The sequence below is a fragment of the Lagenorhynchus albirostris genome, chromosome 10, assembly GCF_949774975.1.
Source record: "Lagenorhynchus albirostris chromosome 10, mLagAlb1.1, whole genome shotgun sequence".
NCBI lineage: Eukaryota > Metazoa > Chordata > Mammalia > Artiodactyla > Delphinidae > Lagenorhynchus > Lagenorhynchus albirostris.
In genome coordinates this window covers 91,237,886-91,252,976 of record NC_083104.1, presented here as the reverse complement: position 1 = coordinate 91,252,976, position 15,091 = coordinate 91,237,886, and the positions used below count along the sequence as shown (strand labels likewise).

The window sequence follows — 15,091 nt, the reverse complement described above, 5'->3', positions numbered from 1 at the left end:
ATTCCAGAGAGACATGGCATTCTTAATGCAGAAATGCCAGTTTAATAAAGTAAAACTGTTTTAAACAGTAAACAGTAAAACTGTTTAAACAGTAAAACTGTTTTAATAAAGTAAAACATTTCTAGTCATGTTATGAGAAACAACTGACTATATGAAATGATATCCCCAGTTTCTGCAGTTTATTTGCTCTATGGCATGGTCTTAGAAGTATAATGTTTGAGATGTTACCATCATTATGTTTGGGGGACAGGAGAGGTGGTAACACATGCAGTAACAGTTCACGGGTTGAGCACTCACTGGGTACAGATCACAGTGATAAATGCTGTGGAGCTTTCAGAGATAAATTATAAGAATGATACCTGGGCATCACTTTGTAATTCACAAAGTTCACTTTATCACCTCCTTTAATCTTCCCAAGCATCCTGAGGAAGGTGTTATTATTATTAGGTAGAGCTTCAGGTCCCTACTTGAAGCTGCCAGCTATCATCTCATATCACTGTCTGCATTTCAAACTCAGATGTCGAGAACTGAGCTCCCATCTTCATTAGCTGCCTTCACTCCCTATCTCCATTTTTATTGGTACCACCCTATCCCGAAGCAAGACATCTAAGACATCCTACCTTCTCCCTTTCCCTCTCAACCTCATTTAATCCATTTAATCCTTTCTCAGATCTTGCCTAGTCTATACCTCAGATCTTCTTCAATCCACTGTCACGTGCACGGGTGAATTCCCAAGTCTCTTCCCAGCTTTATCTACCACTCGTTCTAACTCCTCATCAATCCCTTGTTCCTTGTGCTTTCTTAGGTAGCTCCTGGCACATAGTGAGTGCTCAATAAGTACTTTCTGGCTGTGATGCCTCCATATGGTTGCATATGCTGGGCGTGGGCTCAGGAATGCCTTCCTTACCTTTCTTCTGAACACCACCTCCTCATCCTTTGAGATTTCGTTTAGCCTCCCTACTTCCCAGGGCTCAGTGAGTACCCACCCTTCTCGACCCCCTGCACACATTCCCACGCGCACCTGTAACATTCCTGTGCAACTCTATTGTACTGTTTCCCAAAGCATGGGTCCTTGTACCCTGAAGTGTGCTGCTTAAAAATGTGTATTCCAGAACCACTGAATTAGTATTGCTGGGAGTGGAGCCCAGGAATCTGCATTTAGGAAGCTCCATTTCTCCCCAGTGATTCTGATGCACAGAAGAGAGAGGAGCAGTGAGAACTGTGCTCTATTCTGTCACCTATCTTGGCCTGTACAACTGGTTCCGGGAGCGAGGGTTGCGGCCATTCAGAGCAACCTCTGGTTAAGTTTAATTACCACCTATGACTTTGTTGGGAGGTAAGACTGGCAAAGTCCCTCAGACTTAACCGATTTTCAACCGTATCTTTATAAAGAGGAACAGTACCTATTTTTGTTTTTCATAACTTATAAAGGTACAATTTTGCGTACCATAAAATTGGCCCATTTTAAGTGCACAATTCAATAATTATTAGTACATAATGCAACTGCCACCACAATCCTATTTTAGATCATTTCCATCTCTTCAAATAGAAATTTTGTGCCCATTTGCAGTAACTCTCCATGCTTCTTCCCAGCCCTAGGCAACCACTAATCTACTTTCTGTCTCTATGCTTTTTCTAGAGAGTCATTTAAAGGGAATCATAGGATACATGGTCTTCTGGTCTGGTTCTTTCACTTAGCATAGTGTTCTTGAGGTTCGTCCATGTGGCAGCATGTGTCTGTGCCTCATTCCTTTTTATTGATGAATAATAGTCCACTGTATGGACAGAGAGCACATTTTGTTCATTCATTCATCAGTTGATGGACATTTGGGTTGTTTCCATTGTGTGTGTGTGTGTGTGTGTGTGTGTGGCTGTTGTGACTGATGCTGCCATGAACATTTGTGTACAAGTCTTTGTGTGTGTGGAAATATGCTTTTATTCCTATTGAGTAGGTAACTACAAGTGGAATGGCTGGACAGCATGGTAAATATGTGGTTAACTTTTTAAGAAACTTCCAACCTTTTTCCACAGCAGTTGCACCATTTTACATTCCCACCAGCAATGTAGAAAGGTTACAGTTTCTTTACATCCTTACCAGCACTTGTTATTATCTGTATTTTTGGCTGCAGCCATTCTGGTGGGTATTTTCCCTTCACCTAGGGAATGTATAACCTGGTGGTTACAGATAGAACAGATAACCTAGTGGGCGTCTCATCGTGGTTTTGATTTGCATTTCCCTGATGACTTGATGTTGAGCATCTTTACAGGCAGTGTTGGCTATTTGCATATGTTCTTTGGAAAAATATCTATTCAAATATTTAACCCATTTTTAAATTGGAATACTTTTCTTCTTGTTGAGTTTTAAGTGTTCTTTACGTATTCTAGATACAAGGTGAGCAATACTTCTACTTTATGGAGGGACAAAAGGTCCATGGAAACCCTACTCAGGCTGTGGTAGCCTGGCCAGCAGGGACTCCATGGTTCTTCTTTTTCCAGTGCCAGGATGTGGCCCTTGAGGAACTCCTGGAAGCATCTCTTTGACCTCTGCCTCCTCCACAGCCTAAGCAAGAGCAAAAGGGCAGTGTGGGAGCACAGGAATAGAAAGAGTCTGTAATAGCATATAGGAGTGTAGAAAGGTGGTCGGAAGGGGGAAGGGATGGAGCTCCTTTTCAGTAAAGGGGTCTTACCTCACATTTAGCTAAGGGAGTTCCCACTTCATGATGGGAATGTGACAGGGGTCTGTCCGGGTCCCAGTCAGCATTCAGAGTCTATGATTTTATGTCTTTGCCCTTACCCAGCCTCACCACCCCAAGTCAGGGCACAGCACCAGCCTTCAAGATATACTTAGATGTTCCCTGTGGTCTCAGATTCCACTGGACTCTCTTCTGCTGAAATAGCCCAGTCTGCTGTGTCCTGGTATCCTATAGGGCTGGCTGTCCCCAACAGCCAAACTGTCTGCTCCTCAAGGAAATCATGGTCCTTGAGAATAGAGTCTGTGTCTCATCCACTTGTGTAGCTCCAGCAACCAGCACAGAACATGGCTCAAAACATATTTGCATACAATTGTCTTAAGTCATTGAATGAAGAAGAAGGAATGAGTTCATGTATTGGAAGTGAGAAAACTGATACTCAGGTTAAGTGATCTGCCCAGAGTCACACGGTTGTCAGTTAAGGGATTGGGTCTCAAATTAAGATTCTCTGATGCCAAAAATGCTTTTTCCACCACATCAAGCTATGAGTCCCAGCCTCTTATCTTCAGAGATTGTAACTTAGAGGAGAAATATTTATACTACAAGACTGACCAGGGATGGTTCTGAGGAGTGACGCCACCAGCATGGAGAGGGCAGATGGGATGAGGAGGTAATTTCTGTATGTGGTTTGTTTATGTTACCCTTCTGTACTCTACTCTTGATTTGATGGGCATGACAGGAAGTAAATACCTCAAGGGAGGTTATCTCTGATTTGTGAGACAAGGGATGACCTCTTGGAGGGTTGGGATTCGGAGAATGGGTACAGCAGTGTCTAGAAGGGCCCTGGAAGAAGTGGAAATGGCAGAACTGTGGCAGAGAAGAGGGATTGGGGGCCTTCCATTTGGGAAGGGGTGAGTGGTCTCTGTGACGGGCTGTTAGGAACCTGGTGGGGTGTAGAGCTGGGGTGAGGGCCTTTGAAAATCAAGATGAAGTTTGCTTTTTTCTCCGCAGTGGAACATAGAGGCTTTATAGGAATCAGTTGTCTAATCAGGATCTCATATACATTTTCTCCAGCTCTGTGAAAAATTGAAACTGTTCTTTTACTTGTATAACTCTCTGCTCTCTCCTATTCTGATTACACTGTTTCAAAGCTCAGAGACTCTTGAAACTTCTTTGCAGTAAAAAGAAAATGGTGGCTTTTTTTGCTGTTTGTGAGAAGCGGGCACCAGAAATTCCTATAGGAAACTAAGGGAAAGATATGAAGGCGGGTACCTTGGCGATGTGAATGTGTCTCTTAGTGAAATAACTCCCTGGCTTGACTGAGCAGGACCTGCTTCCAGCCCCCTCCCACTACAGCTGGGCAGAATATGTATTTTAATCACTTTTGCTTTTCTAGATTGTGAGCATTTGCTTAGCAGATAGTGAGGACTAACTTAATGAATAAAACAGGCATATTCAGTGAGCCAGTCAATGAACGAATGAATAAATACCATGGTTTGTTTCTTCTATACTGTATAATATTACCCTAATTAGTAATAGTGACTCACAGGATCACTCCCCCCAGTGATTGGTAGTTTCCAGAGAAAAGAAAGAAGGTAATTGATATAGTCTCAATAAAGACAAATAACAAACTAGGAAAGTCTGATATGATGATAGTTTAACAAATATTTATTTTGAATGTGGGTGGACTTATAGAGAAAGTCGTCCATTGTGATTATATTGTGCAGAGAGCTCACATATAAGCCAGCTGCCCTGCCTTACCATGAGACATTCTTCAATTTCCTGTCCTTCAGGTCTATTTTCTATGTAATCTTAGGCTTGTGAATTTTGGAATCGCTTGGATCTGGGTTTCCCTTACAGAACCAGGGGAGAAACTCACCACAATTATTTCTGTACCTTTGGCCTAGTGAGAACTTGAAACCAGCAACCTGGAAGACTTAGCTCTTTTATTAACCTGAAAATGTTACCAAAGGAGCATTTACTAGTTTTATGAATTTGCCATGGGAAATTTACAAAACTCTTTGGACAATGTGGAGTTTTAAAAATTTTAAAATCCTAAAGAAAAAGGAGCTATGGAAAGCCCAAATGTTCACATTAGGGGGAGCAAGGGTGCTCTTTCAAATCACAGGAGGAAGCCACTGAGGGTTTCAGTGGGAATAACTAATCTAGTATCTCGTTTTATTTATTTTATTTTTAAATTTTTAAAAAAATTTATTTATTTGTTTTTATTTTTGGCTGTGTTGGGTCTTCGTTGCTGCGCACAGGCTTTCTCTAGTTGCAGTGAGCGGGGGCTACTCTTCGTTTGTGGTGCGTGGGCTTCTCATTGTCCTGGCTTCTCTTGTTGCAGAGCACGGGCTGTAGAGCGCAGTCTCAGTAGTTGTGGCTCACGGGCTTAGTTGCTCCGCGGCATGTGGGATCTTCCTGGGCCAGGACTTGAACCTGCGTCCCCTGCATTGGCAGGCGGATTCTTAACCACTGCGCCATCACGGAAGCCCTAGTATCTCCTTTTAAATGGAAATTTCTCCTACGAAAATCTGGCTTTCCGCCTGATCTAGGATTATGTCGGTGAGTGGGCAGGTGAGGGAAAGGCAGTGAGTGGTAGCCAATTAATTAGTCAATCAAAAAATATTTATAGAATTCTCCATGTGTGCAGCAGCATGCAGACTCAATGGGAGATACAAAGAAAGTAAGATACAGCCTCAGCCCATGAAAAGCTAGGACAGGTCTTCTTGGGAGGCAAGGTGTGCATGTGCTAGCAGAAAAGATGGCACAAGGCAGTATTTTAATTGGGCAGTCTGTCTTGTAGATACCAAGTGTGTAATAGAAATAGGCTGTTATTCTGGGCTTATCACCATTTACTCTGTGCCGTGGTGTGCCAACTGTTCAAAAGCAGCTACGAAAGCTGCTTTTATAACTGGTTAGACTGAGGAGTTAGGGCCTTAGCAGACCCCTTATCCCTGAGCATAAGATGGTTTGGTTGAGAAAGTATGAAGGATGAAGGAGTGTTTTTTTCCAAAAATGGCTCCACAGAGATTATGCTTGTGTCCTTCTCAGAGAACTATTTAAAAGCAAAAGAGTCATTATAAAAATGTTCGGGGGGGGGGAACTTTGTGACTACAAAATTACTAATTACCTAGCAAAATTTTTATTTTATAGTAACCATTACACACGGACTTGAGAAAACTCTTTTCGAAATGTTGGAGGAATAAGTACATGGAAGAGGAAAGTGAAATGTTGAAAAAAAAATAATAAGCGTGTACTGACCTGAAGTTTTCAGCTAGTCATTTCCATTGGCCAGACCTAGATGATTGCTTAACATTTCAAGTACACAAAAACTTGATGTAGTGGTATGTAGACCTGACTATTCCCATAGGAGCAATGCAAGATGGGATATCTTCATGACAGTAGCTAACATGTTTGTCACTGACCACGTGCCAGATTTTTTATGTTTTCACATGCATATTTATAGCAGTCCTATGTATAGGTAGTACAAAGCAAAACAAAATCAAGCTCTTTTCCCAAAGCCCCCTAGCTAGTAATTCCAAAGCCAGGGCCTCTCTATACTACCCCAGTTAAATATAAGCAAAGCAATTGAGACCTTATAAAAAAGGTTTGAAAGTGTGGGGAACTCTCCCTTTCTGAAAACTGCTGTGAAAAAGGATAGAAATACTGTTTCTCTTCAGGCTTTAAGTGTAGTCATTGGACATTGGACATAAAATTGGACAACGTTAGGGACTAAATATCTGTAATTTAACAATGGGTTTTATAAGATGACCAGTGAAGCCAAAAAAAAAATTTTTTTTAAACAATGACAGCTACCTTTTTTCCTAGGAAATTGTTTCTAGAACACCTTATTATTACAAGATAGTATATGAGAAAATACTGATTGGCTATATTCTTATTGAAGTGTATGAAGTTTTTGTAAATGTATGCAGTTGATGTGAGAGAAGTTTGAATTCTAAATATTCAGAATGCTAACTTCTTTATTTGAAAGAAACAAACTTGTTTTATAAACTCACCCACAGACAAACAATATGCAATTGCCCATTCTCCAATCTTTTCTACACGCTTGAAAATCACTTACAAGAAAATATTTGATCAAAAACAAAACATATTACCATGAAAGTTCAGAACATTGGGGATAAAGAGAAGATCCTCCAGAGAGGAAAACACAGGTTACATCTAAAGGCTGAAGAATCAGAATGGCTTTGAACTTCTCAACAGTTGCCTAGGAAGCTAGAAGAAAATGGAGTGAAGCCTTTTAAATTCTGAGGAAAATATCCAGCCTAGAATTCTACACTCAGCCAAACCAGCAGTCAAAATATAGAGATTTTCAGACTTGTAAGGTCTCAAAAAAATTGACCTTTCATGTACCTTTTTTCAGAGGACAATACTCTTCCCGGTTAAAGTGCCCCAAGAAAGACGATGATAGAGAATCCAAGAAACAGGTGATCCCACACAGGAGGGAGGGCAGGTAGAGGCAGAGCCCAGGTGACAGGTGTGCAGCAGGCCTGCAGAGCAGTCTTGCAGTTGGAGTGATTCTCCAGGAGAGATGCCTCTGAGAAGAAAAAGCTAAGAGAATTCCAAATGTGTTTGGCCCTTTGGAAAGGAGACTTATAGAACTGGGGGAAGAACTTGGAGATGAGTAATTATTTAAGTACAAAGAAAACTGAGAAGCTGAACGACACGTGTCGGCTCTAGGAAAACAGGTTGTGCAAAACATGGAAGACAATCGTAGCACACCTCATGACTCAGCTGTGAATAATCGTAATTATGTTAACACTGATGATCGGTCACACAAAAATTGTGATATAACGCTATTGGGAGGGGGGACAAGAGGAAATGTGCATTAATGTGCTGCTGGCGATTGGGCAATAGAAAAGTATACCCTCATGTTTTTGGTGGGAGCTCAATGGATAATGCCTAAAACTGAAGAAAATAAACAAGACAGAGATAGAACCATGCTATTCAGAGATAAGGAGGTAATTACTAAAAGAAACAGCAGAAATAATTGAACATGGTTGACGCTCAAGACAGAATGAAAGGAGGCAGTCGGGACTGTTGTGTTTTTGTGATAAGCCTTGTAGAACTACTGACTCTGTAAATTCTGTGCATTGTTTGATTTTAAAAAAAACTTAAAAAATGAAAGGGGGAAATTCAAATAAGAAAAAAATGACAAGGATGAGTTACACTTCCCATTAGAAAGAAACTCAAAATACTCAAAAATTAATACAAAACAAGGAATTAAGATTAATCTCAAGTATAATTTCCTAAAACATTAAAAAGAGAAAGTCATGAAATTCTACGTTCCTCTCCCTTTTTCTTTCCACCCATCCTCACACTCTGGTCAAATGTTTGTTTATTCTCGATTAGCTGTAGATTATAGGGGAACCTCAGCTTGGGGTTGCCTTCTACTTGAATAGGACGACGAGGAAATCTGGAGGCCAAGTTTGAGCTGCATCATCTAACCCAGTCTCTTGATTCTCTAGCTGTATATCTGGCTTCTCTTTGCTTCTCCTCAGATTCTTAGAATTTCTTCCATCCAGCCATCCTGCCATATCCCCCTCCTCTGTTGGCTTCCTGATCCAAGCTCATCTGTCTGTCCACCTGGCCCTGACTCATTCCTTAGCCTGACCTTGCCGCCTACATTTGCTTTGACTGCCCTATCTATTTCCTCAGCCTAATTCTTAATTCCTGGCTCCCACCTCCTCATCCAAACTTGGCTAAATCCACTTTGGAAAACCAAGGCGAATGGAACTGCCTGGGAAGAATTTGGAGAATCCACAGCTCTGTCCTTTCTTCATTCTTGAGAGCCTGGCTGGCAGCTGAGGGCACATGTGGGGGGAAGTGTGTGTGTGTGTGTGTGTGTGTGTGTGTGTGTTGGGAGAAGAGGGCACAGCTGTCTTGGACTGTGTCATTTTCCCTGGGAATGCTAATGTGTATTTTTGATATCCTGGTATAGTCTTTCTTTTATTTGTTCTTCCGTGTCTCTTAGAAACTGTTCTAAAATTTAAAACCCAGAGGCATCTTTCCAACTTGCATGAGCTGTATTTTGACCTCTTAAGAGGCTGTTGCCAGACGTTAGCTCCTGGTGATTTCACATGAAGTGACATCTGATTCGCTTTTAGACGCATTCCACACCAATCTGCCCAGCCCTGCAGTTTATGGGCTCACTCCTGCTGTCTTTCAACATATGGAGCACTATTAGATAGTGTGAGTTTGAGTCTTGTCAGGGAGGCTGATTAAGCCACAGTCAGGGACAGCAGTCCTATGTGTGAAATGTACCAGGCCTTGCTGAACGGCTCTGGGAGTGGCTGGAGGTGGTTGGTGCTTCTCTGTTGGGGGACAGGGAGCTTGCTAACAAAGCAAACACATTTTTTTCTATCACGGGCTGGGTCTATGGTGGTAACATTTGGCACGTTGAGTAACAGGGAACATAGATAACTGTGAACAGATGGGCAACTATTAAAAGATTTGAGGGGCTTTTATCATTTCTCAATTGGCCTTCACCTACCTACAGGATACCCAGTTCCCTTGTAAGATTACGTAAAGAATTCAATTAAATTTCTTCTTCCTTTTTTTTTTTTTTTCAATTGCGATGGAAGCAAAAGCTCTGACGTTAAGAGGAAGAGAATAGATGAGAAACTTCTAATTTTGAATCCTCTTGGGATTAGATGCTGATTTCAGCTGCACAGAGAACACTGCCCCATATTTTGAAAGAATAGCTGCTGGCAGTTTCAGAGGAGATGACTTTCCAAAATAGACAGTGAACTCCACCATCCGTATCTGGTGACCATCTGACATTTGGACACAGAAGTACAGAGCCGTCCACATGTCTTGATATGTGTAACCTTGCTTTTAAAAATGGCAATGGCAAGTCATTATTATGCTTAAGCTCAAAACTAGTGGAATACAAAATACAAAAGAGAAATGCATTACCTTGTTCCCAGCAGCAACAGAAAATATTTACACATCTTAGAGCAATAAAATTTCTCCATACTCCGGGGCAGTGTTGTCTCTGGTGCAGGAGCATGAGAGTCCTCTTTGGCTCAGAATGATACCAGGAAAATTCATAAGAGTGAGAAGGACTCCGGACACTGATTAAGATGAGGCATGTTTCCCTCTCTCTGGAGCAGCAGCCTGATTTGGCCCAAACCAGTCATAGGTTGGTATGGTCAGAGTTATGGTACCTGTACACTGGATCTCATGAACCTGGCCAAATTCGATTGGGTTCCATTCATCAGGGGTGGCCTTAATAACATTACAATCGAGGGCCAATAATTTTAAAGTACTTGTCCTCAAGCTACTCAGTGTAGCTATCTATAATAAAATCTGTTTGGAAGCAGGAAGGATAGATATCCAGCCCCACTTTTATTCTCAGTCCCTTAGCTTCAAAACTCATTTATCCCAGCCAAGAGTGCTGGGTAAATGAAGATCCCTGTGTCCAAAAACAACCCCACCTAAGACTAAATTTTTTCTAGAAATAACTAGCAGCAAAGGGAAATAACCATTTTTATTATTTTAAATTAAAACTTCCACCATTCAGAAGAATTGTAATTTAAAATAATTCATCAACAAAAATGCTGGAACAAATTATAGTAAGTAGAAGACAGCTCTTGGAGGGGCTGGTCTCTGTTGCCTGCTAAATGATGCAGTTTGATAAACTCATACTTCTGTGCTAGGCTCTTTGGTTTAAGGTAATTGAGTAACCAAGAATTATCAGTGGGTTTAGTGTCCCCTAGAGAATGATACTTTAACAGAAAGAATTATTGGAAATAGTTAAAATATGCTGTCACCATTTAGCAGAAACGTTGGTAATATATGTTCAGAGGCTTTTAAGTAAATACTATGTATAAATTGTATCATAGAACAAAGAAGCATCCAAGGAGACACTTGATCATGGTGTAAAGAGAATGAATATTTGTGTATTGCAGTATGAGGCTTGTAGACATCACTGAAGTGAATAGAAAATAAGCTCAGTATAATTTGTTATTTTTTTTCTGCCCCAAGTTTTATGGGTTTTTGTTTTGCATTTCACCTATTTTCCTGACATGTAGAAGTGCTCTCTAGGTAATTAAAGCAGTAGCCATTCCGAATAATTTCTGTTTTCCTTCCTGCTGATGGTAAGTTTAATGGTGTCAGCTTGCTAATCCTTCCTGATGCTCACATGGCCTCCATTTGTGCCGGTGTTTTCCTAGGATGGCAGAGATGCAGGGGCTTATGGAAAGACTGGAGCAGGCCGTCGGTCGACTGGAGTCGCTGTCTGCAGGGTTACACCGGCCTCCTGGGGACTGTGGGGAAATTAACGGTGTCAGCGGAGGTAGGGCCACAAACTGTTGTCATTACTGATCTCTATGTGGGTCAATTAATTTTGTCCCCATCACATAGTTCTCATGAAATATTTCTATCAACTTTAACTCCCCTACTCCTTCCTTTATATGTGACCGTGACATTAACCAGATGCAAGCGATCCCTGAAAAAGAGAAAGAGAAAAAGAAAAAAGTCTCAACCCACAAGCCACAAAAATTTCCTGTATCTGCGCATGTTAAGAGCATAATCCATGAGCCAAATGTCATTATTCTTTCGTTTTAATGTTTATGCTGCTCTTCCACATTCAGTGACTAAATATATTATCTAAGTAATTATCAAAAAGAAACTAATGTTCCTTATTAGAATGTAAATTGGAAGGAATTATCATTCTGCACATTTTAATTTTAAAGAGAACAAGTCATTAAATTTAAGAACTGCAGTTTTAAAGGAAGAGAGTCTGATGTGAAGCCAAATATTACTTCGATGTAACATGACCACATCACGTTCTTTTACTTTTGCCTATTCCTTACCAAACACATTTTTTAAATTATATGCTAATACCACAATTTTTAAAAAAGATTTTAAAAATTATGTGATCAAACTTATAAAAAGTTAACTACTTCTTTAAAAAAAAATACCATGCACGGCCAGCTCTCTAAGTTATCTACAGTAATTTTTCCAACTTCTTCTTCTCTAAGGTTGCAGATTTAGCAAATAAAAATACAGTATATCCAGTTAAATTTGCATTTCAGATAAACTACATTCTTTTTTTTCTTTTTGATTAGAAGTGTGTTCCAAATACTGCGTGGGATATACTGCATGATACACACTTATTCAGAAATTTATTCACAATTTATTTGAAATTTAAATTTAACCAGGCGATCTGTATTTAATTTGTCAACTCTATTCTTGTCTCACACACATTTCCTCCTTATCTGACCCATTTTGAATTTTGTCAGGCTTTTGGGGCTTGAGAAAAGCCTTGGGGAAGAGGGGGCTTCAAAAAAAGCTTTCACCAGGCAAGAGCCACATTGGTGCTTCTAGAATTTCAGGCGTATTTGGAGCTGTGCCTTGTATTACGTGCCCTGGGACAAAAATTACTGTGTGAGCACAAATGCACAGGCTGGTTTTTTTTCCTCCCCCCACTCCAAACATAATGCTTTGAATGAATTGAAAGGGGGTGTTGTTTAAAGGAAAGCTGCCAGGGGCCTGTAAATTTTTTCCGCATCAAATGAGACATATCTATGATTTCATTTTAAGCCTCCTTTTGTTAACTATGGAGTTGGTATATGAGATTCAGTAGACTTTATTTGTAAGAAAATATTTTCATGTTCTCTTTAGTAACTTTGTTTCCTTATGCCTTTGGCATCAGGTGATCAAAAGACATTTCTCTGAGATTGCTGCCCACAAATATAAAGCCTGTGAATACATAAAGTTAAAATCCAACTCCCAGGAGACTGTGTAGTGTTGCTGAGTAAAAGGAAAAAAAAAAACCTCCAATAATTTGAACCTCACTTACACAAAGAGGTAAAGACACTTTGTACTTTCTTCAACAAAAAAAGAAAAAAAGAAAATTAATAAGCTAAGCAAAATTAGAAGGCATATAATTAAATTAGTTAAGTATTTAAACATATATTTTCTAATATAATAAATAATTTCAAGCCAGTTATTAAAGTAAGTTATCTTAAAGCAGCTTAGCCAGCAATTTATTATCCTATTGATAATATGAAATGAAGAAGGATAATTAGTAAAATGTCTGAATGATATTCATCCTAAAACCTTTTACTTATCCTAAACAACATCACTTCCGTTTCTTCTTAATTAGTCAGTTTTGGTGATTTCCTAAATTCTATTTTTAACAAATCCTTAAGGACAGCCTCTCACCTTAAATGTAAACATCACCATTACAATGATGTTGTAACTAAAGTTAATTTTTTTTTAATTTAAAAAGAAACTTTTAGAAGGAACCCAATCCATTACAAATCCATAGTAGGCACAGATCAAAGAACTGCCTTATGAGACTGTTGTTGTGATGTGTTTTATGATGTGTTTTCCCCCCACCCTGACAACCAGGTGAGTTTGACTCAACAGTTGAAGAAATATTTTCATGCCTGCCAGTTGACAAGCACTATGACAGGTGCAGGGGAATCTATGATGAATTAGACAGAGTCCTAATCCTCCAGAATCTTTGGTCTCGATGCATTACTATTCAGGGCCTCAAATGCTTTGACTAAGAGTTGCCCAAAGGATGCAGGCTGGGGAGGAAGACAAGCCATTAAAGGCTGCCCGGAGGAGGTGTGAGCAGAGCTGAGTGATGAAAGGCAACTGATATTCCCTTTTATCATTGTCCATTGTGCTATGTAGAGGCCTCCATCACATTTGAAGAGCTTTCTCCCACTTTAAACACCCAGCAGAGACCTCTCAGACCTCTCCCATGGCAACAAGCAGGTTTATCTATTTCCAAATGGATTCATAAGGAATCTTCGGGTTTACACCCCTTTTATGTTATAGGAGTTGGTACATACAGCATTTTGAACCTTAGGATAAGTCAGCTTCAGTATCCTGCTTAGAAGTTAGACGTAGGTGCAGAGAACTGTAAACAACTGTTTCTATCACTCTTTTGGCCTGTGGATATGGGCAAGTGGGAACCAGGGAAGAAGAAGGAAGCTTTATCCTACGCATTTATGAGCATGGATATTCCTGTCCAGTATAAGAAAGGGACTCCTAAGTTTGGGTTTGGATTTTAATAGCCTGTACTGCTGAATTTCTCAATATTATCTTTCTCAGTATTAGGGATATGCAATCAGGGACTTAGACAAAAAAAATTTTTGTTAATTAAAAAGCAGGGAAAGAAATGCAGAGCACACCAGGTTGGGCCATTGTCAATTCAGCTTTTATAGTAATTTGGCAGATCAACATTCACTATGGATTAGCTCACCAGGCATTTTTGTGCCCACCTTTGCTGTCTGTCCCTCCCCTTGGGAAGTGAAGAAGGAACAAAATGTGTAAAATCAGCTTGCTTTTCCTACTTGCCCAGACTTCATCGTTACCTTTTAATTGTCCTGAATAATCTTGGTAACTATTTGCAAGGTGATTATAGCACCTGCACAGGTCGGTATAGAAGAACGTACACTGGCTTTGGATTCATAAGGCGTGTTCAGTTTTTGGATCTGCCGCTTGTTTGGTATAGAGCTTTTAACAAGTCGCGTTCTGTTTGCATCTTCATTTCCTCATCAGTCAAAGTGTGACAGTGCTACTTACCTCATAGGTTTGGGGGAGAATCAAATGAAATTATGTAGGTGAAAGTGCTTACTCTGAAGGATGAAAAATAGGAAAACACTGTTTTCTTGAGCCATTGAGGAGTGTTTAATAAGTACATATTGGGTGAATGAATGACTTAGTGAATAGGAAGAAAATGACATGAATGACATTAAACTTCCATACTACTTATGGCACAGCAGTACCAGCTTTTCACTGAACTACCGGGGAATAACAGAATGTTCTTTTTCCAAAGGTGTGGCACCCTCGGTGGAGGCCTTTGATAAGCTGATGAACAGCATGGTGGCTGAGTTTTTAAAGAAGAGTAGGATCCTGGCTGGTGACGTGGAGACTCATGTGAGTACTTTCCTCCCCCATTCTCTGTGGAAAAGATGACTGCTATTAAAATTTTTTTAAAATAATGATCATAACAAGGGTTGGTGAGGGAATGGAGAGATTGGGACCCGTGTGCACTGCTGGTGGGAATGTAAAAGGTGCAGCCATCATGGAAAAGAATATGGCGATTCTATAAAAAATTAAACATGGACCTACCATATGGCCCATCAAGTTTACTTCTGGATATATACCCAAAAGAATTGAAAGCAAGATCTCAAAGAGATATTTATATACCCATGTTCATAGTAGCATTATTCACAATAGCTGAAAGGTGGAAGCCACCCAAGTTTCTGTTGACAGATGAATGGATCAACAAAATGTGGTTTGTACATACAAAGGAATATTATTCAGCCATAAAAAAGGAAATTCTGACACATAGGAAAACATGGATGAACCTTGAGGACATTGTGCTAAGTAAATTAAGCCAGTCACAAAAA

The 15,091-nt window shown here is 40.0% G+C and overlaps 1 protein-coding gene across 1 annotated transcript in view; it reads left to right on the top strand.

Annotated features, from left to right (window-relative positions):
* Window positions 1-15,091, top strand: part of CAP2 (cyclase associated actin cytoskeleton regulatory protein 2) — a 136,267-nt gene that overhangs the window by 16,584 nt on the left and 104,592 nt on the right. Inside the window, exons 2-3 of the mRNA XM_060163624.1 lie at window positions 10,889-11,010; window positions 14,515-14,615. Coding sequence (XP_060019607.1) covers window positions 10,890-11,010; window positions 14,515-14,615 — 222 coding nt within the window. The 5' untranslated portion in view covers window position 10,889. The remainder of the gene's footprint in view (window positions 1-10,888; window positions 11,011-14,514; window positions 14,616-15,091) is intronic.